This window comes from Globicephala melas, chromosome 2 (assembly GCF_963455315.2).
Source record: "Globicephala melas chromosome 2, mGloMel1.2, whole genome shotgun sequence".
In the NCBI taxonomy this organism is placed as follows: Eukaryota; Metazoa; Chordata; class Mammalia; order Artiodactyla; family Delphinidae; genus Globicephala; species Globicephala melas.
In genome coordinates, this window is record NC_083315.2 from 154,380,939 (window position 1) to 154,404,269 (window position 23,331).

General features: G+C 40.4%; 1 protein-coding gene across 22 annotated transcripts in view; it reads left to right on the forward strand.

The window, feature by feature from the left end:
* The window catches only part of NRXN3 (neurexin 3), a 1,711,975-nt gene that overhangs the window by 1,550,241 nt on the left and 138,403 nt on the right, over window positions 1-23,331 (forward strand). For all 22 annotated transcript variants that reach the window (XM_060295131.1, XM_060295132.1, XM_060295124.1 and 19 more), the window contains one exon: window positions 2,069-2,376. In XM_060295131.1, the coding sequence (XP_060151114.1) occupies window positions 2,069-2,376 (308 nt within the window). The remainder of the gene's footprint in view (window positions 1-2,068; window positions 2,377-23,331) is intronic.

Here is a 23,331-nt window from a genome sequence, read left to right on the forward strand (position 1 = left end):
GGGATCCTCCCGGACCAGGGCATGAACCCGCATCCCCTGCATCGGCAGGCGGACCCTCAACCACTGCGCCACCAGGGAAGCCCAGCATTTCTTTTTATAGTAAGCTTAGGGCTCCCAGAATAAAGCTGTTGTCAAAAAATAAACAGTAAAGAGGTATGAGCTCCAGGCCATTAGCCAGTATTATTGGGCATTGAACTTTTTGCTGCATCTTATGTGAGAAATGAGAGGCCAAAGGATAGGCAATGATGCATGTGCACAGGGCACTGAAGGAATTGGTGGGAAAATAATGGAAATCTATTAGACCTATTTGATTGGACCCTTAGGATCTGGGCAATTCTGTTATCATTAAAGCCAGCAGATTCCATTTCCATGCTCCAGATATTTTTATAGAGATTATTTTCACTATAACAAAATTATCTGTCCAAATCATCATAGTGAAGTGTAGTGTTTGAAGCTTCCAAAGAGGTATTAGTTATAAATCATTCTTGACTAATATGCCCTTAAGCATTGCCCAGTGAGTGGAGCTGGGTCTTGTACAAAGAATTCCCTCTGAGCAGATGCATTTTCCCTTCTCTGTCCCTTCTGTTTCGTCCGTTTTTCTACATTGAGTAGGGACTCCACATTATACACCAGAAATTCAAGGATAGCTACTCACTGTGTAGGCTTAAAGGCCATGTAATAGTGGTAGAGGTTAAGCGCCCAAATATCACAGCATGCCCCTATTCATATTTGAGATTATATGAAAACCTCAGTCTTTAAAAAAATATACTCCCTTTTATTAAAAAGGCAAGTATATCAGAACAGTGTTTCCAGTCATTAATAGCTAAAAATATTCAGGCAATTAGATTAAGAATGAATGAAGTATTGTTTGATCACTGACTAAAATGGAGAAAAATTCAGAAAGGATATATTTAATTCCATTAAAAAATTTTTCCACCTTTCTCCATATGGAAAAACAGAAGAAAATAATCTGGAGAAATAATAGAATAGAAGGCTCTAACCTTTAAAAGGTATTTAGATTTTTCTGGGAAACATCTCAAACTTAAGAGAGGCTTTTTAAAGTAGGAATAGTTGGGGGGAAGATAAGTTGAGTTACACTATTCTAACCTCTGTTCTACCATCATTTCATTCTGATAGTTTTCTGTCCACAGAAGCATAAATGGTTCCCCAAATGGGAACTTCAAATGAGGTGAGCTACTCTTTGCTTCAATTCATTAGCATACCTCTATATCACTTTAAGGTGTTTTATGTGTAGCTTTTTTCGTTAACACCTATCCCTCCTCTTAAAATTCATTGATTCTGAATGACATTTTTTTTCTTCCCCCTTTTCTCACTGACATGATCAATGCCTACTTATTTTCATATCTCAGAGGGAGATTTAGTTGTGTGACTGTAATCTCTCCCCTCCTCCAAATTAATAAAGATGGGAAATAATCTGTCATAATGTTTATTAAATAGCAAGTATGGGTAGAATATTATGCATTAGGAAGATTTCTAGGAAATGAGGTGTTTGGTGACCAAAATGTTTATTTTTATAAGTATACAATAAATCCAAGTCTCTTAGCTAGAATCTAAGTTAATTTCAGTTAATTTAATTTAATTATCAGACCTAGTTTTTTAATTCAGTGTTCTGTGTTACCTCACTGAGTCTTTATTTGCCATATATAATTCTTTTTAGTTTTCATTGTGTTACTTTTTAGGTTAAAAAATCAGTACAGTAAGTATTTATGATTTATTATTTTCATCACCTGTTTTTTTTTTCTGTCATCCACAACTGCATAACCAGGAAGACTATAATACTGCTCATCATTGAACAAGATTTCTCCTGCCTCACAATAAAGAGATAGAGAATCTTTTATTCAGGTTATCTAGGATATTCAGCTAGACAGTGGAAGAGATAAACAGTGAAATGTTATTTGCCAATGTCTATATTGAATTTTTGTTACCCAATTTTCTTCCTTTCAATTGCTCAAGGAAGCCTGTTTTGATGTCTGGTCCATTCAGACCAGGTAAGGCAAACAGAGAAAATGTACAGGAATAATGATGTTTCCTCCACCCAACCCACTAGGCCGGCAGTTAACCATCTTCAACACCCAGGCGCAAATAGCTATCGGTGGAAAGGACAAAGGACGCCTCTTCCAAGGCCAGCTTTCTGGGCTCTATTATGATGGTTTAAAAGTACTGAACATGGCGGCTGAGAACAACCCCAATATTAAAATCAATGGAAGTGTCCGACTGGTGGGAGAAGTCCCATCAATCTTGGGAACGACACAGACAACCTCCATGCCACCGGAAATGTCTACCACTGTCATGGAAACCACCACTACAATGGCTACTACCACAACCCGCAAGAATCGCTCTACAGCCAGCATTCAGGTAAGCCTTTCTCCAACAATTAATTGACTCCGCATCTTGGTCTTTGAGATATTGCTCTCATGGTCAGTGTTACTACGTAGCTAAAGTGTCTGAATGACTATGTTTGTAGGAAGGATGCCTGTAGGAAGGATGGTAAAGCTCTTATTCAAAATGAGCAAATTTTCACTATGAAATACTCCCACCTCTCATTTTATTACCTTTCTTTGCACTAGCCAAAAGGGAAAAGGGGGAAAGGAAAATTTTTTATCATAGGAAAGACTGTATCCTAGTTCAGTTCTATTCGCATCCTCCTGATGGCTTTGCTAGGACGTGAATTGTTCATTTTTGAGGCCAGTGGGTAGCATTAAATCAAGGGCAGATGAAGCTAGAGGTTCAATTAATCCTTATAAAATGCAGTATTTGTATTTGATAAGTGTTGATTATTCACTTATTATTTTTGGCCCACTTCGTTTCCTTTATATTATATTGACCAAGGTCCTAATTACATTAAAAAATTCGAAGGTCTGAGTTTAGCTATGTAGGAAGTCCTTAGTTTTGTGGTTAACGTTTTTGTTTTGTCACTTAAAAGTAATTATACCCAAGCTAAAGCTAATGCTTTGCTGACTTACTTGGCATCTCATAAATCTAGTTAGTAGAGGGGAGAAGGTTATTCAGATTTTTAGCCTTAAATGCTCTGGCAAAAAATAAGACATTCCGATTGCTTGTGGGAAAATGACCCCTAGTCTAGTTAGTATCTGCAGAAGATTCAGTAGATCAGTACTTGTCCTTTCTGTTTCTTAGTTTTAAGACATTAGCCAGGGGTTCAGTTGAGTCTTTGACATCACCCTTCCATTGACTTCAGAGGACATTATAAACCTAAAGTCAATAATCAATTAAACCCCCAATGTGTTCCCATTCTTCTGAATTAAGTTTATGAGAGTTAGGCAGTGGTAAAAGTGTTGTCTACCTTTTCGCTTTTCTTTGAGTAGAAATATCCAGACCATTCCTTATGTGACTCCACAGGAACAATTGGAAGCTGATGCACTGATGATGTTATCAGGCCAATTTAATGTGTTTTAGAAAAGCTACTAAGAAGCTGGTTACTTAGCAGTCTTATAGTTGCACGTGTTGTTACATGTATACCTTCGCACATGCTCCAGAAAAATAGCTTTTTCGCTACTGATATTAAAGCAATAACTCCTGACACTTCACTATACTCACTGAAAAGAAGATAAAAGACAATATATATTTCTTTTATGACTCTCTATAGCTCAAGAGCATATCTGTTTATTGTGGGTGAAAGGATAGTTCTATCTGCACAGGTCTTGGCAGACTTGTTCTGTCTCTGTCAGAATACATTCCACTAACCCTGTGGGAAGCAGAGAAGCATATGGCTTTTTCTTCATAGGAATGGATGGTCCTGTAGTCCTTTTCAAGGCCAAATTTTTACTGACCTCAGAAGGGTTTAATGTTACATGAGGATTCAGGGACTAAGCCATGGTAATTATCAGTCTGGGGCTTTCCTTCCTGCAGCACATACATAAATAGGAGCAGATTGGGTGAGTATTTGTACAAACTAAGGGAGCCAGAGTAGGATACAAGGTACAAAAGTCTTATAAGTGAGTATGATTCTAAACATCATTTAACCTGTTGTCATTTTAGAGGTCAGCAGCTGTAGACAGCTGGAGGATGCCCTCTCTAACAGCCTCCTTTCTGGTGTGTTTCTTTTTCTTTAGTCCAGTAATAATTGGATTACATCTACATGTCTTTCCTTTTGCTTCTACAGAAAAGGCTATAAAAGTGAGTTATAAATCTGTTGATGCTCTTTGTTTTTAAAGGTGTATAAATACATAAAGTAGTCTTGGAGGAAAGCCAACAGACTAGCAAAATTGGATCAGATGGCATGACAGATAAAAAGGCCCCATATTCTTCGTAAAGATTAGCTAAAGGAAATAACTATGCCAAGGGTTTTGAACTGTTTGTTCTGCCAACTAGCCATAAGAACTTTGCCCTGGGCAAAACGAAATAGCCTGCCTGTCTCCAAGTCTATCCCTGTCTTAAATACATTCTGTAGATCATGTGAAGCTTGTTTTAGGACCGGGGACCCGACTACCCTTGGATTCTACCAAAGGTTTAAGGCAGTTTCCAGACTCTGAAGACTCTGGGTGAAGAAGGTCAGTCTCAGGAGTTCTTATGTGCCCTGTGTGAGCCCCTAATTTTCTTGAATGAAATGGACTCATAAAGATTTGATCTCTGGGAAATCTTCAGAAAAAAGAAAAAGAAGGGAGGAAAGCTGGATTTCATGTTCACTAGATCCATCATTCACGTTTTCACCTATGTGTGAAATCTTACAGCCATTCCCAAATGATACTCTGTTCTGTCTTCCTTTGCTTTGATAATATTGCTAGAGTAGAGTTGTCCTAAAAGTAGACTCTTCCGGAAGAAACAAAATAAGCATGTGCATTCACAAGTATAAATATCTGTTTATTAAAAATCCACTGGTTATTTCTTTAAGCATAAGGTAAGAAAACATCATTTGAGCAGTTCATTTCTGATAGACCTTGGTTAATGTTGATTTTAAATCAAAGGAAAACTGCAAAGTGCTTTTAGTGATGCTCTTACCTGTGTGTGAATGTGAACAAAGAGTTTGCCAACTGATATGGCCCTCTAAGGCTCTAGCCTCCTGGAAGTAATAGGCGCTTTGATCTTTCTGATACTCTAGTTTGTTACAAAATACTTGTAAATTACATGGACTATGTTAAATTACTCACAGCTGCAGTGCCAAGCAGGAGGGGAGTTTGGGGGAGAATGGATACATGCATATGTATGGCTGAGTCCCTTTGCTGTGCACCTGAAACTATCATAACATTGTTACTCAGCTATACTCCAGTATAAAATAGTTTTTTAAAAAAAAAGAAGGATGTCTCTAGATGCCTCCCTGAATAAAAAAGGAAGTTAAGGTTGAGAAAGCAGGTGGGTGCGTTGAGAAAGCAGGTGGGTGCATTGAGAAAGCAGGTGGACAAGTGATAATTCTCAAATAAAGGTCTGGCACTTAGTAGGTGCTCAGTAAATATTTATTGAATAAATCAGAAAACAAGATAGGCTTTATTATGTACCTTATCATCATTTAACAATCAGAAGTGTCATGGCTTGTGGAAGGATTTCTCTCTAAGATGATCAGTGTGCTTTGGACAATTTTAATTTTTTTTTCCAGTGGTAAAACTATAGCAGAATGATTAAATGCATGTACTTGAAGTCAGACTGCCTGGGTTTAAAACCTAGTTTCTCTTCGTATTAACTAAGTGACCCTGGGCGAGTCGTGTATGTTGTAGTTACCTATTGCTATGGAGCAACCTGCCATAACTTAGTAGCTTCAAACAACAACTATGTCATTAGATCTCAAAGTTTTATGGGTCAGAAATTTGGGCAGGGCTCAGCAAGGCATTTCTTCTGCCTCACATGGAATTGACTGAGGTCATTCAGTGGCTAATCTGGTCTGGAGGGTCTGGCTTCACACATGCATCTGGTGCCTTGGTGGGTGAACTGGAAATACTGGACTCAGCTGGGTCCACGTCTCTCTCCGTGTCTCTAGGACTCCTTTCATAGAGGCTCAGGACCCCTGGAGAGAGTTTTCCAAGTCTCACTTTCAGGGAGTGATCTATAAACCTCATTTCTCAATAGGAGGAGTAGCAAGAATTTGCAACCAACCTAAATCTACCACATTGTAAAATTGGAGGGAGGGAAAGGTACCACTAGTCCTTATAAGATTGCTGTGAGGATAACTGAGTTAATAAAAGTAAAATGCTTACAAGAGGTATATCACGAAGAATATAATTAAATATATTTTAACCTTGTTATTATTATATTTTGTCCTCAACATTTGGTATGCAAGCCAATACCCTCTCAAGCAAGGATCTAACTCAGAAAATGGGGCTGCTTCTACTGATGGTAGTGTCCAGAGTGGGGCTAGGAGGTTTTGGAGGATAGGGATTTGAAGGAGGCTCAGAGTAGAATTTGGGGGCTGAAATTAGTCCTGGCAAATAAAACGTCTGTAAGATCTCCGGAATGGACATCTCACTACCCATCTTTAATTTTCTTTTCCATTTTTAAATCAACCGGGAGTGCTATGGGCCTTGGAGAGTATGTTCTGTTATGAAATGGGTCTATCCACATGTATTTTTGGTGTTACAGAAAGAGGAATCCAGGTTCCTCGCCGTCATGGAGCTTACAGCGTAAAGTGGACCAGAGGGCTTGACATTAGCTATCAGTATGAAATAGTGACTTACAAGTGATGGTGTGTTGGGGGGTGAGGAGTGGTGTATGGGATGGCATGGCTGGATCTTATGAATGAGGTGAGAATGGAACTGGGACTTGGATACATGGCGCTAGGAACAAACCCCAGGTTGGCTGAATGTGCAAAGCTAAATTGACAAAGTCAGAGATGATTCCTAGAGAGATCGCCAAGTCCAGCTAGAACAGAGAGTGCATAGAGGGGGTTTGTGAGATACAAGAGATTCAGATTCTGAGAGTCTTGGCCTAAAATGCCCCCAAACAGGAGAAGTCCAAGAGGGGAGAACTGGATCAGGTTGCCTGTGGGTGTTACTACCAGGGATGCCCCAGAGATTGTACAGGCACATCCATTGCATTACGTCTGACCCCAGTGCTGGTAGGGTTACTGTCATGATGCCGGTAGGTCAGCTTCTAAGGTGGAAAAGTTCAACTCAGGCTACACTCAAATTCCTTAGTCCTCACTCAGGATGGAAGGCAAAAGTGAGGAATAAGAGTCTTTTAGGGGTAACTCTCAGCCACCATGACCAAAGTGTTCTTGTGAGAGAGGAAAGGGCCAAGAGGAAAACAGTTCCAAGAATAATGTGTATTCTCTTACCTTAGTGCTACAGACCAAGTTATCAGTAAAGAAAGAACTCAGTGTGTTCTGTGTTCAGCAAATCACCATTTGGAATCATTTATAAGCTCTTAGCAGAATACTGATCATGACCCGCTTTTTCTGAACTGGGCATTGGTAAAGTCACCTTGACATTGGCCAGGGCTGCTCGGCACCAGAATATTACCAGAAAATCACAATGTTCAGCCTGGATTGGAACTACCTTAATAAACAGTAGAAGTGAAAGACTTGAGAGCTTTGTGAGATTTCATTCTTATCTCAAACTCACAAATTTGGTGGGCAAATGTGAACCATTTTCAAAAATTATGGAAGGAAGCCACAATTATTCAGGTTTTGTAACAATACCTATATGGAAAGTCCTCGTGGTCTGCTTTCAGTTTTAGGCTGGGGACAGTCAGAAGCACACTTCAGCCTTGATATTGATTATTGGAAAACAAAACAGAGCAAAACTTGTGATTAAAAAGTTGATCCTTCACACCGTCTGTCCTGGATGCAGTCCCAGTATGTTGAAGGAAAGAGAGAGAAATTTAGAATCAGAATTTCTGGGTTGGACGCCAGGTTCTTCCAGCCACTTAGCTGTGTCTCTCTGGGAATATTGATTAGACCCTCTAAACCTCAATTCTATTATCTGTAAAATGGGCACAACAGTATCTTTACCATAGGCTTGTTGTGAGTAATAAATACAACCAGATGTGGAAAGAACTTAGGCCACGCCCTATCCCACAAGTCTGCACTAAATGCTAGACATTTGGAAAACCACTTCAACCCAAGAGACTCTCCCAGGACTCACAGATCTTCACAGAGCTTAGCCTCCCTATATGGCTGGATAAGCACAAGAACAATTTTGTCTACACCCACACAAACCTGTGATCACCCAGGATTTCCTTTGAGGATCCTAGATTGAATCACAGCCCTGAACTCATCAATTAGAAGGGATGTATGGAGTGGGAATTAGCTTAGCTGAGTGGTTATCACATGCAAAGTGTTCTATTAGGTGAAACATGTGAAACTGCCATTTTTGTAGATCAGAATGGTCAGATATCAGCAATTCCATATGGTTCGACACATACATGACACACACATTTACAGCATGTTGTTGTCCTGGCGTTTTGAGATTCTGGCTAGAACACTGAATTTTCTCAAGGTTCTTTGAATAATCACACTGTCTTGGATTGGGATACAAGATTAATCTACTTTATTCCAAATACCATGCTATAACAGGAGGTAAGTTATGTTATACTTATCCCCCAAATTATCCCTTCTGGGCCCCTCCACCTTTTTCCTGCTTCCACCAGCTTGATAGAAGTGAGACTAGGAGTCCACACGCTTTTCCATCCCTCCCTTTTACCACCAGACGACAGAGCCTCTAGGGGAAGTTTATTTTAGGATCAGGGCTCAACTAATATTGATTAAAGGCCTTATGTAATGTGTGGCTCCAGGGCTCGTTCCTTTCCTGCCAAGCTTCATAACTGGGGGAGGCACTGAAGATTTGTCAGTCTAATTAGACTTTAGCTGCCAGCCAAGAAGTATCTTCTGTTTCCTCCTTACCCTCGCACAGGTACTTACTTTTCCCCTCCCAGAGAATAACTGGGGGGAAGGAAATTGGACTCTAATTTACTCATTACCTGGTAGAACTCTCCAGTGACATTTTCTCTCCAGAATGCCATAGTTCTAATGGGAAAAAAAGGAACTTGATGGGTTTACCTACCTCTTAAAGACTTATGTGTTGGCAGGACACATAGATCAGCACTTCCCAAAGCTGGAAAAAGTCCCTTAAAGGATCTCTGAGAAGGGCCTCATCACATACAGGCAGAAGTCTGTGAGATGCTAGAAGTTGGAGAGATGCCCTTCTAATTAGGTTGTAATATTTATAGGTTTTATAGAATTTCCCACCAGAATTGCTAATAAAACACTGGATCTTTTTTTTCCCCCCATCTTTATTGGAGTATAATTGCTTCACAATGGTGTGTTAGTTTCTGCTTTATAACAAAGTGAATCAGCTATACATATACATACATCCTGATATCTCCTCCCTCTTGTGTCTCCCCCACACCCTCCCTATCCCACCCCTCTAGGTGGTCACAAAGCACGGAGCTGATCTCCCTGTGCTATGCAGCTGCTTCCCACTAGCTATCTATTTTGCGTTTCGTAGTGTATATGTGTCCATGTCACTCTCTCACTTCGTCCCAGCTTACCCTTCCCCCTCCCCGTGTCCTCAAGTCCATTCTCTATGTCTGTGTCTTTATCCGTGTCCTGCCCCTAGGTTCATCAGAACCATATTTTTTTTTTTTTTTTTTTGCGGTACGCGGGCCTCTCACTGTTGCGGCCCCTCCCGTTGCGTAGCACAGGCTCCGGATGCGCAGGCTCAGCGGCCATGGCTCACGGGCCCAGGCGCTCCGCGGCATGTGGGATCTTCCCGGATCGGGGCACGAACCCGTGTCCCCTGCATCGGCAGGCGGACTCTCAGCCACTGCACCACCAGGGAAGCCCCCATTTTTTTTTAGATTCCATATATATGAAAGCACTGGATCTTATTTTGAGCCATCTGAACAGCTGAGAGGGAAGTGCAGTCAGCTCTTGGCTACTCACCGTGGAGGTCCCCAAAGGTTTCTAAAGCTCCAGGTGGTTGTCCAATCACCTAACAGTCTACCTGGCCAAGTATAAAGCCTGAACCCTTTCCGTGTGGCGTATGGGTCTCCCACTTGCTCTCTCTCTGACCGTGTTTCCTATCACCTTGCTCCAGGTACACAGGTCTTGATCTTCCTTGAACTTGGAGCCAGGATAAGGGAGGGGCGAGTGAGGGTTGTACAGTTGCAGAGTCGGATCTTGTGTCTATTTAAAATGTTGATTTTTTTGCTTATCGCGGATTTTGTTTTGCATTGATGTTGACTTTAAAATATCGCAATAAGCTATTTATCTTGGTGACTGAGTTGGGGCCATTCCTTTAAACGTTACACAGTAGATGAGCGCCCCCTCATTAGTCCCAGCCCTGCTCGAGCACACCAAGCACATCTGTGGCTTTTCACTTGCCGTTTCCTCTGCCTGATGCAGCTCTTTCTGGCTATTGCACGACTCACTCCCTCACTCTATCCAGAGTTTTGCCCATATGGCACCTTCGAGAGTGGCCGTCCTTGACCATCCCCCGTAAAGTAGCACTCTCCGTCACCTTCAGCTTCGTTGTCTCTCAGAGCAGTTATCTCTCCCTGATGTTATGTCCCATATTTATTTGTTTGTTGTTTCTATTTAGTGAAATGTGAGTCCTAGGATAGCAAGATGTTTGTTTCAGGCACTGTCAGGGCACAGAGTAAACCCTCAGTCAGTATTGCCTGAAACAAATGAATGGCCAACAGTCCGCCAGCACCTTCTCAGGAAGTACACTTGCCTTGTAACACAGACTGACCCTCACTTCCAAGCACTGTCCCTCCCCTGCTCCCCTCCCCCACCCCGTGGAGGCCCACTTTCTGGTGAGTTATCTGCAGTGGTTGGTTGTGTTTTTTTTTTCTGGCTGTGTTTCATGGCTTGCAGGATTGAACCCATGCCCTCGGCAGTGAAAGTGCAGAGTCCTAACCACTGGACCACCAAGGAATTCCCTCCACGGTGGTTTTGCTGCTCTGGACTCCTTGCCTTAAGAATAAGGAGTCCAGAGATATCTCCTTATATCTGGTGTGCAAGGCTGTTCTTCTTGACTTCTGGTCTTAAATTCTCTTTCCATAGAACTTATTTGTCATCCTAATAACAAAAGCATCTTCTAGCACTTAGAGTTTTCAAAGCACTTTTGGACATAGTGTAATATCCACTTTCCCTCTCCAATTTCTTCACCATATTCCTTTCCCAAATTATTTAATTCTTAATTAAATAATTAATTAATTCTTAATTCTCCTGAAACCTACCTTTAAATATAGGCAAATAAAAATTATGTTAATGGACCACTGCTTCTATCCTATTCTATTGGTATGGATAGAAAATTAACTTGGGGCTCATTTACCTGGTTGTGCATGTGTAAGTGGGTTGGTGGGAGTCTTCTATCTGCTTTAAGTTCCTTTTTTTGTTTTTCTCTAATGGCTGAGTATGTTACATGAACCCATTCATTCCTGGTCGTGACCGTATGACTTATCTGGCTCCATAGTTCATGACCTTTTGAAAAGAAGATTTTGGAAGACACTATGAGAAGCTACTAGATTGAGAGAAGGAGTAATGTCTATGTAGTTCCTCACTCAACATTCAGGGCCTGGCATAGTGCCGGCCACAAAGTGGGGCTCGATCATTGTTTGTTGAAGAAAAGAAAACTGCATTAAGTGAATGAATGCTTATCCGCAGAGGGAAGAAGCCGAGGAGGGAGAAATGTTATTCAAGACAGCCGTGTGGAAGCAGCGTGTTATGAAGGAAAGAGAGCACAGAAATGAGGGTCAGAAGACTTCATTTGTAGATAAAATGGTTAAAACCATGACTCGAGGTGGACCTTCATTTGTCAGCTGTGGGATTTTGGTTAAGTTGCTTCTTGGAGCTTAGTTTCACCACCAAAATATGGAGATTATGACATCAACTCCATGAATAGGTTACAATAATGTAAGTCAAGGGCTTAAATTGGTGCAACTCGATAAAAGATTGTTGTTGTTGTTATTTTAAATGGGATTCCAATCCAGGTCTCTTTAGCATCTAAATTTTGGTTTTTATTCTTTAATTAACCATTTGGCCTATGACATGGCAATCAGCTTCCTTGGGTCTCCACTCTTTCCTCATCTAACAAATATAAGGGTAGATTCACACTGTCTCCAATTTCTTCATTTTTCTCACAGTAGCTAACATGGTGCCTTGCACATACAGTGACAGCTGAATGGATGGATAAATGAATTAGAGGGTGGAAGGGGAAGAAAAGTTGAAGAGAGGAAAGGACAGAGCAAGCGAAAATACTCTGTAATCGTGTTGCTGTAAGAATTATCTGTCCATTTCATGGATTGGATGGCTAAGGTTGAGAGAAGTGAATAAAATATATTTCATCTAATTAAAATTATAATACAAGTAATGATTTATTTGTGTATCCCCCCTCTTTGCTGAAAGCTTTCAGAAGGAGTTCCGCAGTGACCACCCCTATGTGGAAGATGAAGTAGTTAATAAATGTCTCTTGAGTTGTCAAAAGAATCAATGATTCCAGTTGAAGCTAAGGTCCAAGAAATTTCTTTTTTTCTGAAAATGCATCTCTTTCTTTCTATTTATATATGACAGGGAAATGACTTAAGCAGCAATCATTGCTAGCCAGGCTTCAAGATGGATATTTCCATTCTGCCTCTGACAAGGCAGTAGGAGGGAGGGGATGTGCTTTCATAACTTTCTGGTGCATGTTTGAATGATTGTAAAAATTAGAAACACACTGAGGCTGTTATGACAGCCCTGCCTCTTGAAACCTAATTAATGCCTTGGGTTGTCTAGAGAGCTAGTTCTGTTAGCTAAATGGAGAATGTAAAGTTCTCCTTGGTTTTTTCATCATCCAGGGATGAGATGTCTGGGGGAGATAAATGCACAGCGTATCTGTGGCGGCTAGCGTCACCGAGAGGATTCCTTGATGGAAATCTGTACATAATATACATGTACATAACGTGGCTTCTTCTATCTCTCATTTGATCTGATTGTGTGTGTGTGTGTGTGTGTGAGAGAGAGAGAGACAGAGACAGAGACAGAGAGAGACAGAGAGACAGAGACAGAGAGAGGATGCTCACACGTGTTGGCATGTGTTAGCTCCAACAGTGCTTCCGAAGCTGTTAGTGTATGCACATCACCTGGGCGATCTGATTAAAGCACAGATTCTGAGTCAGTTCTGGGTGGGGCTAAGATCACACATTTCTAACTAATTCCCGGATGATGTCAGGCTGCAATATGTGGATCTCGCTTTCTGGAGCAAGGATCTGGTAGATATTTATAGTTCCTTGCTGAGTAGTGTAGCACCTGTTTACCTATCTCCTCTAAACCGTCTCCCCAAACTTAATTCAAGGCTCTTCAAAACAGGAAATCTTGTTAACCCAAAGCATTATGTAAGTGAAAGAACTGATTAACAAAGAAAAATTTATCCCATCAGACAGTCCTGCTCCAGGTTCCACTGGCCCCTCCTCCTGTCCCTTCCTCTGCCACATACCCCCGAGGCAGATGGGGAAAAATAAGTAGGTAGAATTTAACTTGTCACAGTATTTATCCCCCTTTCTGAGTGGTGACCTCCAATGAAAGCAGAAGGACTTGAATGATTTTAATCCACGGTAACAATGGAAAACCAGTCCTGACCATCTTGAGCGGTAGAAATATATAAAATGACAGATTTTCCTCCTCTGCCTCTTCACGTCCTCCTCCCAGATACTGAGAGAGACGCATATTCATGCACCCACAACTCACACTATAATGCACAATGAAATTCCACCCAGCCTTTATCTCGTAGCTGTTGTGCTGATGATTAATGCCCCACTGGCTGGGAAGCTATTCCACTGAAGAAAGACAAGGAGAGGGGAAGACACATGAAATATATCTCTGAGGCCATTTCTCATTATTATTATGATTATCATTATTAGTTCCTTACTGCCGTATCTATCCTGTTAAAGAATGCTTGATCTATTGGCAAGGGGGAGGGGATGACATTTGAAAGTGGATTTCACGAGGGAGAACTGAGCAAGGACAAAGATAGAAATAGACACTTTTTACTAAAGAGAACTGACCTGAATCGGGTTTTGTGGTTGTTGTCATTTATTTTTGGTTTTGTTTGTTTGTTCTGTTATTTTCGTTGTTTTCGTTTTAAAGCCAAATATGATAGATGCCTCCATCTGTGTCTTCTGGTTCCCCCCCCCCAGGCATTTATTTTTGCATGTGTTCTTTTGTCTTTATCGAGTCTCTGTCTGCAAGAATCAATATGATATAACGTATGCAAATGTTATTCCTGACCACTTATGCAAAAGACTGGACAGAATAATTTCATTGCTTTGCAACTCCCATAATATAATCGCTTCCATATCCTGGTTGATTTCAAGTTTCTGAAAAGGCTCTTTTTGAAAAATAATTCTATGTATGTATTGTATAAGCCACAGTATCTGATTCTGTCCTGTTTCTCTTTCAAAGAAAGGGTGATTGCTAAGTTCATTTCTGGCTCTGTCATTTAGGAGGACTACACAGCAGTGGTCCTTGGTGGGAAAATGGTACCATAATAAAAGCACTATTACAACACGTGTGTCTGCTGATAAAATGGCAGATTCATTAACCGAGACAGAGTACTATAATCTGATTTAGAAAATGCTGTCTTTCCAAAGTTGAGTTTATGAGGATATGGAATTTATAGCTGTGGTACCCACACGTAACTTCAGTTTTAGTCAGATCTGTATTCAATTAACAAATATTTTAGTGAATTGAGTGCCTAGTGTGGACCACACACCATTCTAGGCATTTGAGCTATAGAAATATACAAAACAGACCAAAAAAAAAAAACCTCTTTCCTATGGGGCATATATTCTACGACACAAATATTGGGCACCTCACGAGTGCCAGGCTTTGGGGAAACAAAGAATGAAATACATATACCTCTGCCTAAAAGGAACACACAGTCTGGGAGGGCTCTTAAATATTTTCTCAGTCTGAGCAGACTCATTTTTACGTCAGTTTTCTACAGAAGCTGTAGCACGCTGATCTGCTATTATACTTGCAGAGGCAGCAATCATCTCTGTTTATACAGGTCAACTCAATTGAAGAATAACAAAGAATAAGGTCTTAATTTCTACTCCCAAAAAACAAGTTTCAAATGTAAACAATGTCTTTTTTGACTAACAAAGATGGTGACAATAAGCCATGTTAAAATAAAGTTATTGCATCTGAAACGTATTTTAGTCTCAAGGACTCAGTTTACAATAATTATTGCAAATATTTTGTTTATTAGTTTGAGATTATAGTTTCATGGAATGTTTATACTCAAGAATCTCAGGGATTGTCTAATTATTGAGCCCCATACAACTAGTGGAGCTGTAGAGATGGGCCAACCTAGTTCCATCAGTCAAAGTCGTCTGTCCAGGGGCAAATTGCTTGCCCACCTTTTGTAATTTAAACAATAAGCATTGGGAATTCCCTGGCAGTCCAGTGGTTAGGACTCAGTGCTTTCACTGCCAGGGCCCAGGTTCCATCTCCGGTCAGGGAACTAAGATCCCACAAGTCATACAGTGAGCCCAAAAAGTAAATAAATAAAATAAAATAAACAATAAGCATAGATTAATTTGATGTTTTAATTTAATTTTTCTCTAAATAATGCATCTACATAGCTTAAAACTTCACATAGGACACAAACTCGCCTTACTCCAGAGCAGAGGCATCATTACTTCAGCTGCTAGGAGTGCTAGCTGCTGTATTTTTAATAGGTATGTATACATTTTTAATAGGTATATATTATACCCAAACTTACTATCAATGCAAAATTTCAGTGAGAATTATTGTACTGCTGACTCTTTCTGTATACTGAGACAAAGCTTTCCTTAGGGACCTCTATTTTTTCTTCTTTTCCCTAATACTTATTCTCTAGCCATCTCAGAGAGCATATGAATTAAATAATACACATAAGCGCTTTGAATATTTTGCATCCAAAAATGAGCATAGCTCAGTCTCTTGCTTCACACCAGGTGCTTATATTTCCGAGAGGGGCAAGGATTAGAACAGTCAAGTTGGAATTTTTATGCTATGAAACGTCAGACAATGTATTTGCATGCCATTGAGTTCCATCATACAGTGTATGGTGATGAAGTCTGTTCACTGAGCTCTCAGCTTCTTTCAGCTTTATCACTGTAATATATTTATTGCCTTTCCTTTACATGCGCTAGTTGATGTAGCTGCTGTAGAAAAAGAATTACTCCACGTATTCCCTGCAACTCAAGAGGAATAATACATTCTAAGAGCACAAATGGGGCTCCACTAAAAAAAAAAAAAAAATCAGTGGATTCATGTTGGCTATATATGGATATAGATACTGGAAATAGGATTTAATTAAGTAATTACACTGAGTATGAACCAAAGGTTGCAGCTATTGGAGGAGAGATGATTGGAGGCCAATGTGAGAAAATCATGAATAGGAGGTTTCAGGGGAAATTTTAAGTGGGATGATGAGGATGATACCAAAGCTGTTTCTGTGGGGACTCATTTCTATCAACATCGCTAACCAGAAAACAAAGATTACTAGAGGCTCTGAAGTAGATCAAAATATTTGAAGAAGAAAGGAGATAAATAGCAAAATCCACTTCCAAAGCCACACTGAGAGCACCATACAGCCAGCCAAAGAGCATCTATAAAATGTCCTTTTGACTCTAATAGCTGCCGCGAAATTCATGGCTTTTCAATTTGGGGGATTTGGGGTGAATGTCTAGGCAACTTATTTTTGTTATGTTGCACTCAGCAACATGCATAATAATAACTAGAGATAAATATAAATCACAGAAAACAGTGCCAATCAAGTCATCGATAAGAGGGAAATTAAGGTGTGTTTATGTTTCCTCTCTCCCCCTCATTTTCAGTAAATTCTACGTTCTTCTGGGGTTTTTCCTCATCCTATTAGGTATTTTTGTAAGAGAGTTTTCTTCTTTCTTCTGTTGTAAACATTTTTCTCATCTCAGCATCCTTTTTAAATTCAAGAGACATTTTCCTTTGCAATGTACAATGAAAGGCGATAATGTTAGAAAATATCAGAGATGGCTTTGTCATGTCTGGCGCTGTTACATCATGTTGTGTCCTAAAGAGCTCAGTAAATGAAGCCAAGGGAATGATTTGACAATTGAACAAGGCCTCAGTCAGATCTCCCAGCTTCCCCAATACTCCCTGAGGAGAGAGAGACTCAGGTGGTGGGTGGAAGTTATTTTTCCTTTAAAGGATTATAGAGATTCTGGCGAACCTTATTTTGGGTTTTGCTTGCAAGGCAGAGCCAGCATTTGCAAAGGGGGTCTTTGTAATCTTTTTTTTTTTTTCCAGCATTTAATTTGAATTCAAGATGGTGTTAGGGAATTAAAAGAGGAAGATTAATTGCTCAATAGTTAGTGGCTACTGCCTACTGCATGGAAGGATCTTGATGGAGATAGAAGGGTGAATAAGACAGATATATGCTACCTGTCACAGAGCTTACATCATGGGAAGAAGGCATAAGACAAACTAATTTCTCAAGTAATTATTTAATCTCACGATGAATTCAATGGAGAACAAGCTGCTAAGAAAGCAGAAAGAGATTTGAGCGAACGTTCTGATCTGGGAGGATTTTCTTGAGGGCAGAGTGTAGGAGCTGCACTGTTCAGGATGAGAAATTAGGTAAATTAAGCCAAGGGAAGAGCCTGTGCTAAGGCCTTGCTGTAGGGAGCATACTGTACCATGTTTCTCAGTCTTTGGTCTACAGCTTCGCTCTAAAGTCTGGAAACATACCAGATTTGACCATGTTAAGTGGCCAGTTAATGCCCACACTTGAAGGGCCCCCAGAAGGCCACTCATAAGGTATCCAGCGGGATGCAGCATCATCCCATTACTGTGACAGAGTGATGTGGGACTGGTTTGAATGAGTTTCCAAAGCTGGATTGAACGGTACGGCCATGTTGAATGGGCTCCACGGTCTCCTGTTCTGAACCCTCTAGATTACTGCATCCATGGTGTGCCAAAGGCACGGTCTTCCTCAGTGAAAATCAGAGATACAAATAATTTAGGGCAAAGCCTCACAGACATATATGTAAGAATTGAGAGAAATGCATGAATACACTGTGTTTATCACAATTTGGTGCAGTACATTGAACTGTGTTTGCTAATGAGTGACCATACACATTGAACAGGCCATATAATTGTCAGGAGTGTCCTGACACAGAGCCTGTCATGTATTGTAATATCAAGAAACCATTTAGTATGTATATGTTTCTAGGTTTCCACACTTTATAGCCGTCCTGTATTTCACTCGCTTGTTTCTTTAATAGAGCACTAGTTACCAGAAATCAGTTATTTGAAAACGTCTCATTCTTCTTCCTATTTTCTCATGCTTTGCCTTAATTTTCTTTTTTGCTTGGTGGAAACTGTGGAGTTCAGTGAAAGTTTTCCTGCAGTCTGATTACCCTCTCTATTTAATTTCCTAATAAAAAGTCTGAACCGGAAGCTGGAGATAATGTGCCCGATTCAATTCATATATGTCAATTTCTTGTTCATTGTAATTCTTTTCCCTAGTTCTTCCCACTATCACTGCCTAAGCACAGCTGAGGCTTGGGTGACTATAGGACATCATGCCTGTGCTGTCAATTATGCTTCCTGCTTTAGGATTAAATTCATTTATTATCATTGTTCTGATTATTAGTAATAATAGCAGGCATCTCCACCCAAACCCGAGTGAATAATGGTTTTCACAGTCCTTGCCTCCAAATTTAGCTTGTTTTAGTTTTTTACCCAGATGATTCCTTCCTTCTTTAATGTCATGGAGCGTTCAGTTTCCTGTGTTGCATTTAAATGCTGTTTTAGATCATTCAAAAGACAAGGCTTTCTTAGAAGATTCTTCGTGGTGTGGAGTGATGGCCTATTATTTCCCTGGGTGTAGGTTTCACCAACTAGTGGATGTCAGTGGAGTCTTCTCTTGGTAACAGGACTACTGCTTTGAAGAAGTATTTGAACTGGCAAAGGATGTCTATTAGCTATCCAGTCTTTTTCTTAGAAAGACCCCCGGTTCTTATCCTCAGAAGTACACATGGCTTTGACTCCTGTGCTGACTCCAAAAAGAGCACTTACCTTTCTGCCTTTTTGATGGAAGTGTCCCCACCACTGTCACTAACAGAACAGCAGCATAGCCCAGGCAACTTAAAAATAGTGTTGGCCCTTCAGCTACATGTTAGTTCTTTCAGACTTCTTTTCCAGACTCAAATATCAATATGTCTTCTGAGCTTAAAACTACATTTGTAGTAAGATCACCCAGACAGCTTCAGGAAAAGAGATCAGCAAGAGACTTGGTGGGGAGTCCAGGCTTTTATTTTATTATTCTGTACTTTATCTTTTGGCAAGTCAGAAAAAAAGCAATGCAGTTTAATTAGTAGTAGGGAAAATGTTTGCACTTTAAATTGTAAATGTGTCTCAGTGATACTGCTCCTGCAAATATTGCTCCGTGGACTTTGTGGAAGAATAATTATGATGGCCCATCACCAGGTTTAAGGTGCCCAGGCTACTGCACTACCCTTTCTTATCTTGGTTGTGTTTTCTCGTGATGGCTCATTGATACAATTTCCTAATCCTCCTTACCTTGGAATCATAGCCTCTTAAAACAATTAAACCTTTGCCTCTAAAATGAAGGGTGTGTCTCAGAATTCCAAAGAGTGGACCGTCCTTCAAGGTCTCCAGCCTCTCAGCTCACTCATTCAACAAACATGAGTGGGGAAGGCTGGGTAATTACTAACATGGACCAAGCACTTTTCTGGACCCTGACAAAAACAAAACAGATAATTGTAATTGTGATACTAGTTCTTATGGAACATACATTCTAGGGGTGAGGGTGGAGACTGCCAATAAATAAATGTGGGAGAGGATATAGTATGTGCTGACAAATGCCCTCAAGAAAATAAGGCAGGGAGGTGTCACAGCGTGAGTGGTGGATGAGTATTTTAAAGACAGTCTCTCTAAGGAGGGAACATTTAAGCTGAGACTTCAATGACAAGCATGTAAAATCTGGGGGAGGAACATTTGTGGCAGAGGAGATGGTCAGTGTGAAGGCTCTAGGTTGAAACATGCTGAGGGAGTCTGAAAGAAGGTAATGCAGCTGGAGCCAGAGGAAATCTGGTATGAGGTGAGGTCTGAGGGGTGAACAGGAGCTCAATGATTCAGGGCCCCTTAGGACATGGAAAAGAGACGGGATTTTACTGAAGTTCAGTGTCAAACTATTAGAATCTCCTAAGCAGTGGAGTGACATGATGTGATGTGTGCTTTTTAAAGATCACTCAGGCTGCCATGTTAGAAAAGATTGTGAAGAGTGAGAGATGAGTCATAGATACCTGTTATGTGACTACTGCATCAGTTCAGGTAAGAGATGATAGTGGCTTTACTAGGATAGCAACTAGACCCTCCCTACACAACAACCTGGCTTGATGGCCTCACGCTATGTCTTTGCATTGCTCTGAACTGCTAGCTCTCTGAAACCTTAAACCCTACTATCTCAGTTCTCATACTTAAATCCAGTTGCTTTCCTGCTTCATCAAGTCTCCATTAATCTATAAATTGCATTTCATTATGGTCCTCAACTCCCTTCTTTCTCTGTTTTATTCATTCTAGATCATTCCAAATGGTTTCTACCCTCTACCCAACGGGAAGGGTGCCTTCAACCTGCTTTAGAAGCCTTTCCTTTTCTTGATCAGCAGCCCCCTTGCCTATAACTCTTGATTAGCATCCTTTCAACCTCCCAACTCAGTTCCCTTCTTCACCTCTGCACCACTGAGTTTCAAATGCTACTTTCTTTTGGAAGAAAATGTTCATCAGTCATGAGTATCTTCAAATTCCTCTCCCTCTAAGTTTACAAGCTTCTGTGCTCACCTTAGGAGAAGCCCTTCATCCCTCTGCTCAAAATCTTGTTCTCATCATCCTTCCACCCTAGACTCTTCCCAAGCTTTTTTTTTTTTTTTTTTTTTGGCGGTACGTGGGCCTCTCACTGTCGTGGCCTCTCCCATTGCGGAGCACAGGCTCCGGACGCGCAGGCTCAGCAGCCATGGGCCACGGCTCACGGGCCCAGCCACTACACGGCATGTGGGATCTTCCCAGACCGGGGCACGAACCCACGTCCCCTGCATCGGCAGGTGGACTGTCAACCACTGCGCCACCAGGGAAGCCCCTCCCAAGCTTTTTGACATCATTCATTGCCTTCATTTTCCTGTGGTGCCACTAATATAATCTCTTCAGCCTATGAATATATCCAGGGCTTTTCCTTCTTAAAAGCAAAATCAAAACAACAACCTGCTTCCTACCCTTTCCATCAGCTACCTACTGTCCCCCGATGAGGACACTCTCTTTCCTTTATACTCAAATTTCATGAGTATTATACTCTCAACAATTTTCCTTTCTAAACAAGTTATACATATTTATTGTGGACAAAAATCACAGTGAAACAAATTCCAGCTATGATCTCACCCTTCATGTAGAATCATACTTACAAGGCCCTACAGGTTCCCACCCCTGTCCTTCTTGATTTCCTCACCTACAAATATTTCTCACATGCACCCAACATTCTGGTCACACCCTGATATAATTTTTAAAATGTTGTTCTTTCCACCTGGGAACATGTAACATGCACAAGAGCATGCTTCTTCATCTATAAGATAAAGATAATAAAAATATCAACATTTCCATAGAGCTATTGAAGAGAAAATGCATTCATATATTTCATATTCTTAGACTAGTGCCTGGTACATAGTAAGTACTCAGTAAATGTTAGCTATTATTATCATTACAGTAAATCCCCTACATACGAACAAGTTCCATGCCGAGAGCGTTTGTAAGTCCAACAAAGTTAGCCTAGGTACCCAACTAACACAATCGGCTATATAGTACTGTACTGTAATAGGTTTATAATACTTTTCACACAAAGAATACATAAAAAACAAACAAAAAATAAAGAAAACCTTTTTAATCTTACAGTACAGTACCTTGAAAAGCACAGTAGTACAGTACGACAGTTGGCGTACGGGGGCTGGCATGGAGTGAACAGGCAAGAAGAGTTACTGACGGGAGGAGGGAGAGGAGGTGGGAGATAGTAGAGCTGAAGGATCGTCAGCAACAGAAGATGGAGGGCAAGCTGCAGTTTCACTGACGCCTGAAGTTGATGGAACGTGTATTTGAATCTTTGAAAGTTCACAACTTGAAGGTTCGTACGTAGGGGACTTGTTGTATTGGTTTAGCTCTTTTACCCACTTGCTCTGCCTAGAAAAGTAATAACCCCTCAAGGCTCAGTTCAAATATTTCCTGCTTGGTGAGTTACCTACCATCTCTGCCACCATGTCTCACTCTGCTGAGCTCAGGTTGGTGTCCTTTTCTCAGTGCCTCCACAAGTGCAGTGAACTTCTGTGCATATTCTATACCTCTTCACATTTCTCAGACAGGAAGACTGAGGTAGAGCATTTAAGGACCTTAGTCACATTTCAAGCCAAGCAGTGGTCGGGCTGTCTGTTTAATACCAGAGCCTCTAGAGGACTCACCTGTGCTGCTGTGTGAGTCCATAATGACTTCGCAATTAGGGTCCTAGTCCATTTCCAAGCATTCCTTCTCATTGAGGTACTTCAAGCAGATATGCATATGCCTAAAGATAAAGAAAATTAAACCCATTATATTCTTCTCAGTGTTCAGAGCATTTCAACCAACTAGAGAGAAATTCTTCAGAATGGTGATCGCTTTGTGTGTGTGTGTGTGTGTGTGTGTGTGTGTGTGTACCATGGGAAATTTCTGTCTGTAGAGAATCAGAGAATTACATTTAAATAAATGGTAAAAGTTGGGAGCTTTCATTTGAAGTTCTGTTTTGGACAGTGTATGTAGATAGAGAAACTTAAGAGTTAAGATACTGAGTAAGTTTCACTCTGTATGTTTCTAAATCTGTGATAGTGGAGGCTATAAAAAGCAGTATTTATCTGTATATGTGTTCTATACCAATGTAATCTATCTCTCTAATTAGATAGTCAATTATTTTTAAAGAGCTGCAAATAAGCCCTATAAGAATGTAATAAATGCATTCCATTTAGAAACATCTTGCAGATAAATTTTATTTTTATTCTTCGTACATCCTCCTGCAACCTTAGAAGAACAACAAAAAAATCTTACTACTCAACTAATTGCAGAAACCGATCGTTACTGCCTAGTAGTATGTTAATCATGCTTACCATTCCTTCTCTTTCGACATCATTATGCTTTGGGATAGAAAAGGTGGGTGGTGTGTGAGTCTCCGTGGAGAAATGAATAGTTGGAGTAGACAGGCTTCTCAAGAGATATAATGTTATTTTCATGCAAAATTTCCCAAGTAATAAAGAGAGACTTTAAAATGGTGAAAATGTGTGATGTATAAGCAGAATTATTAATAAGAGCACCGTATCTTTTGCTTC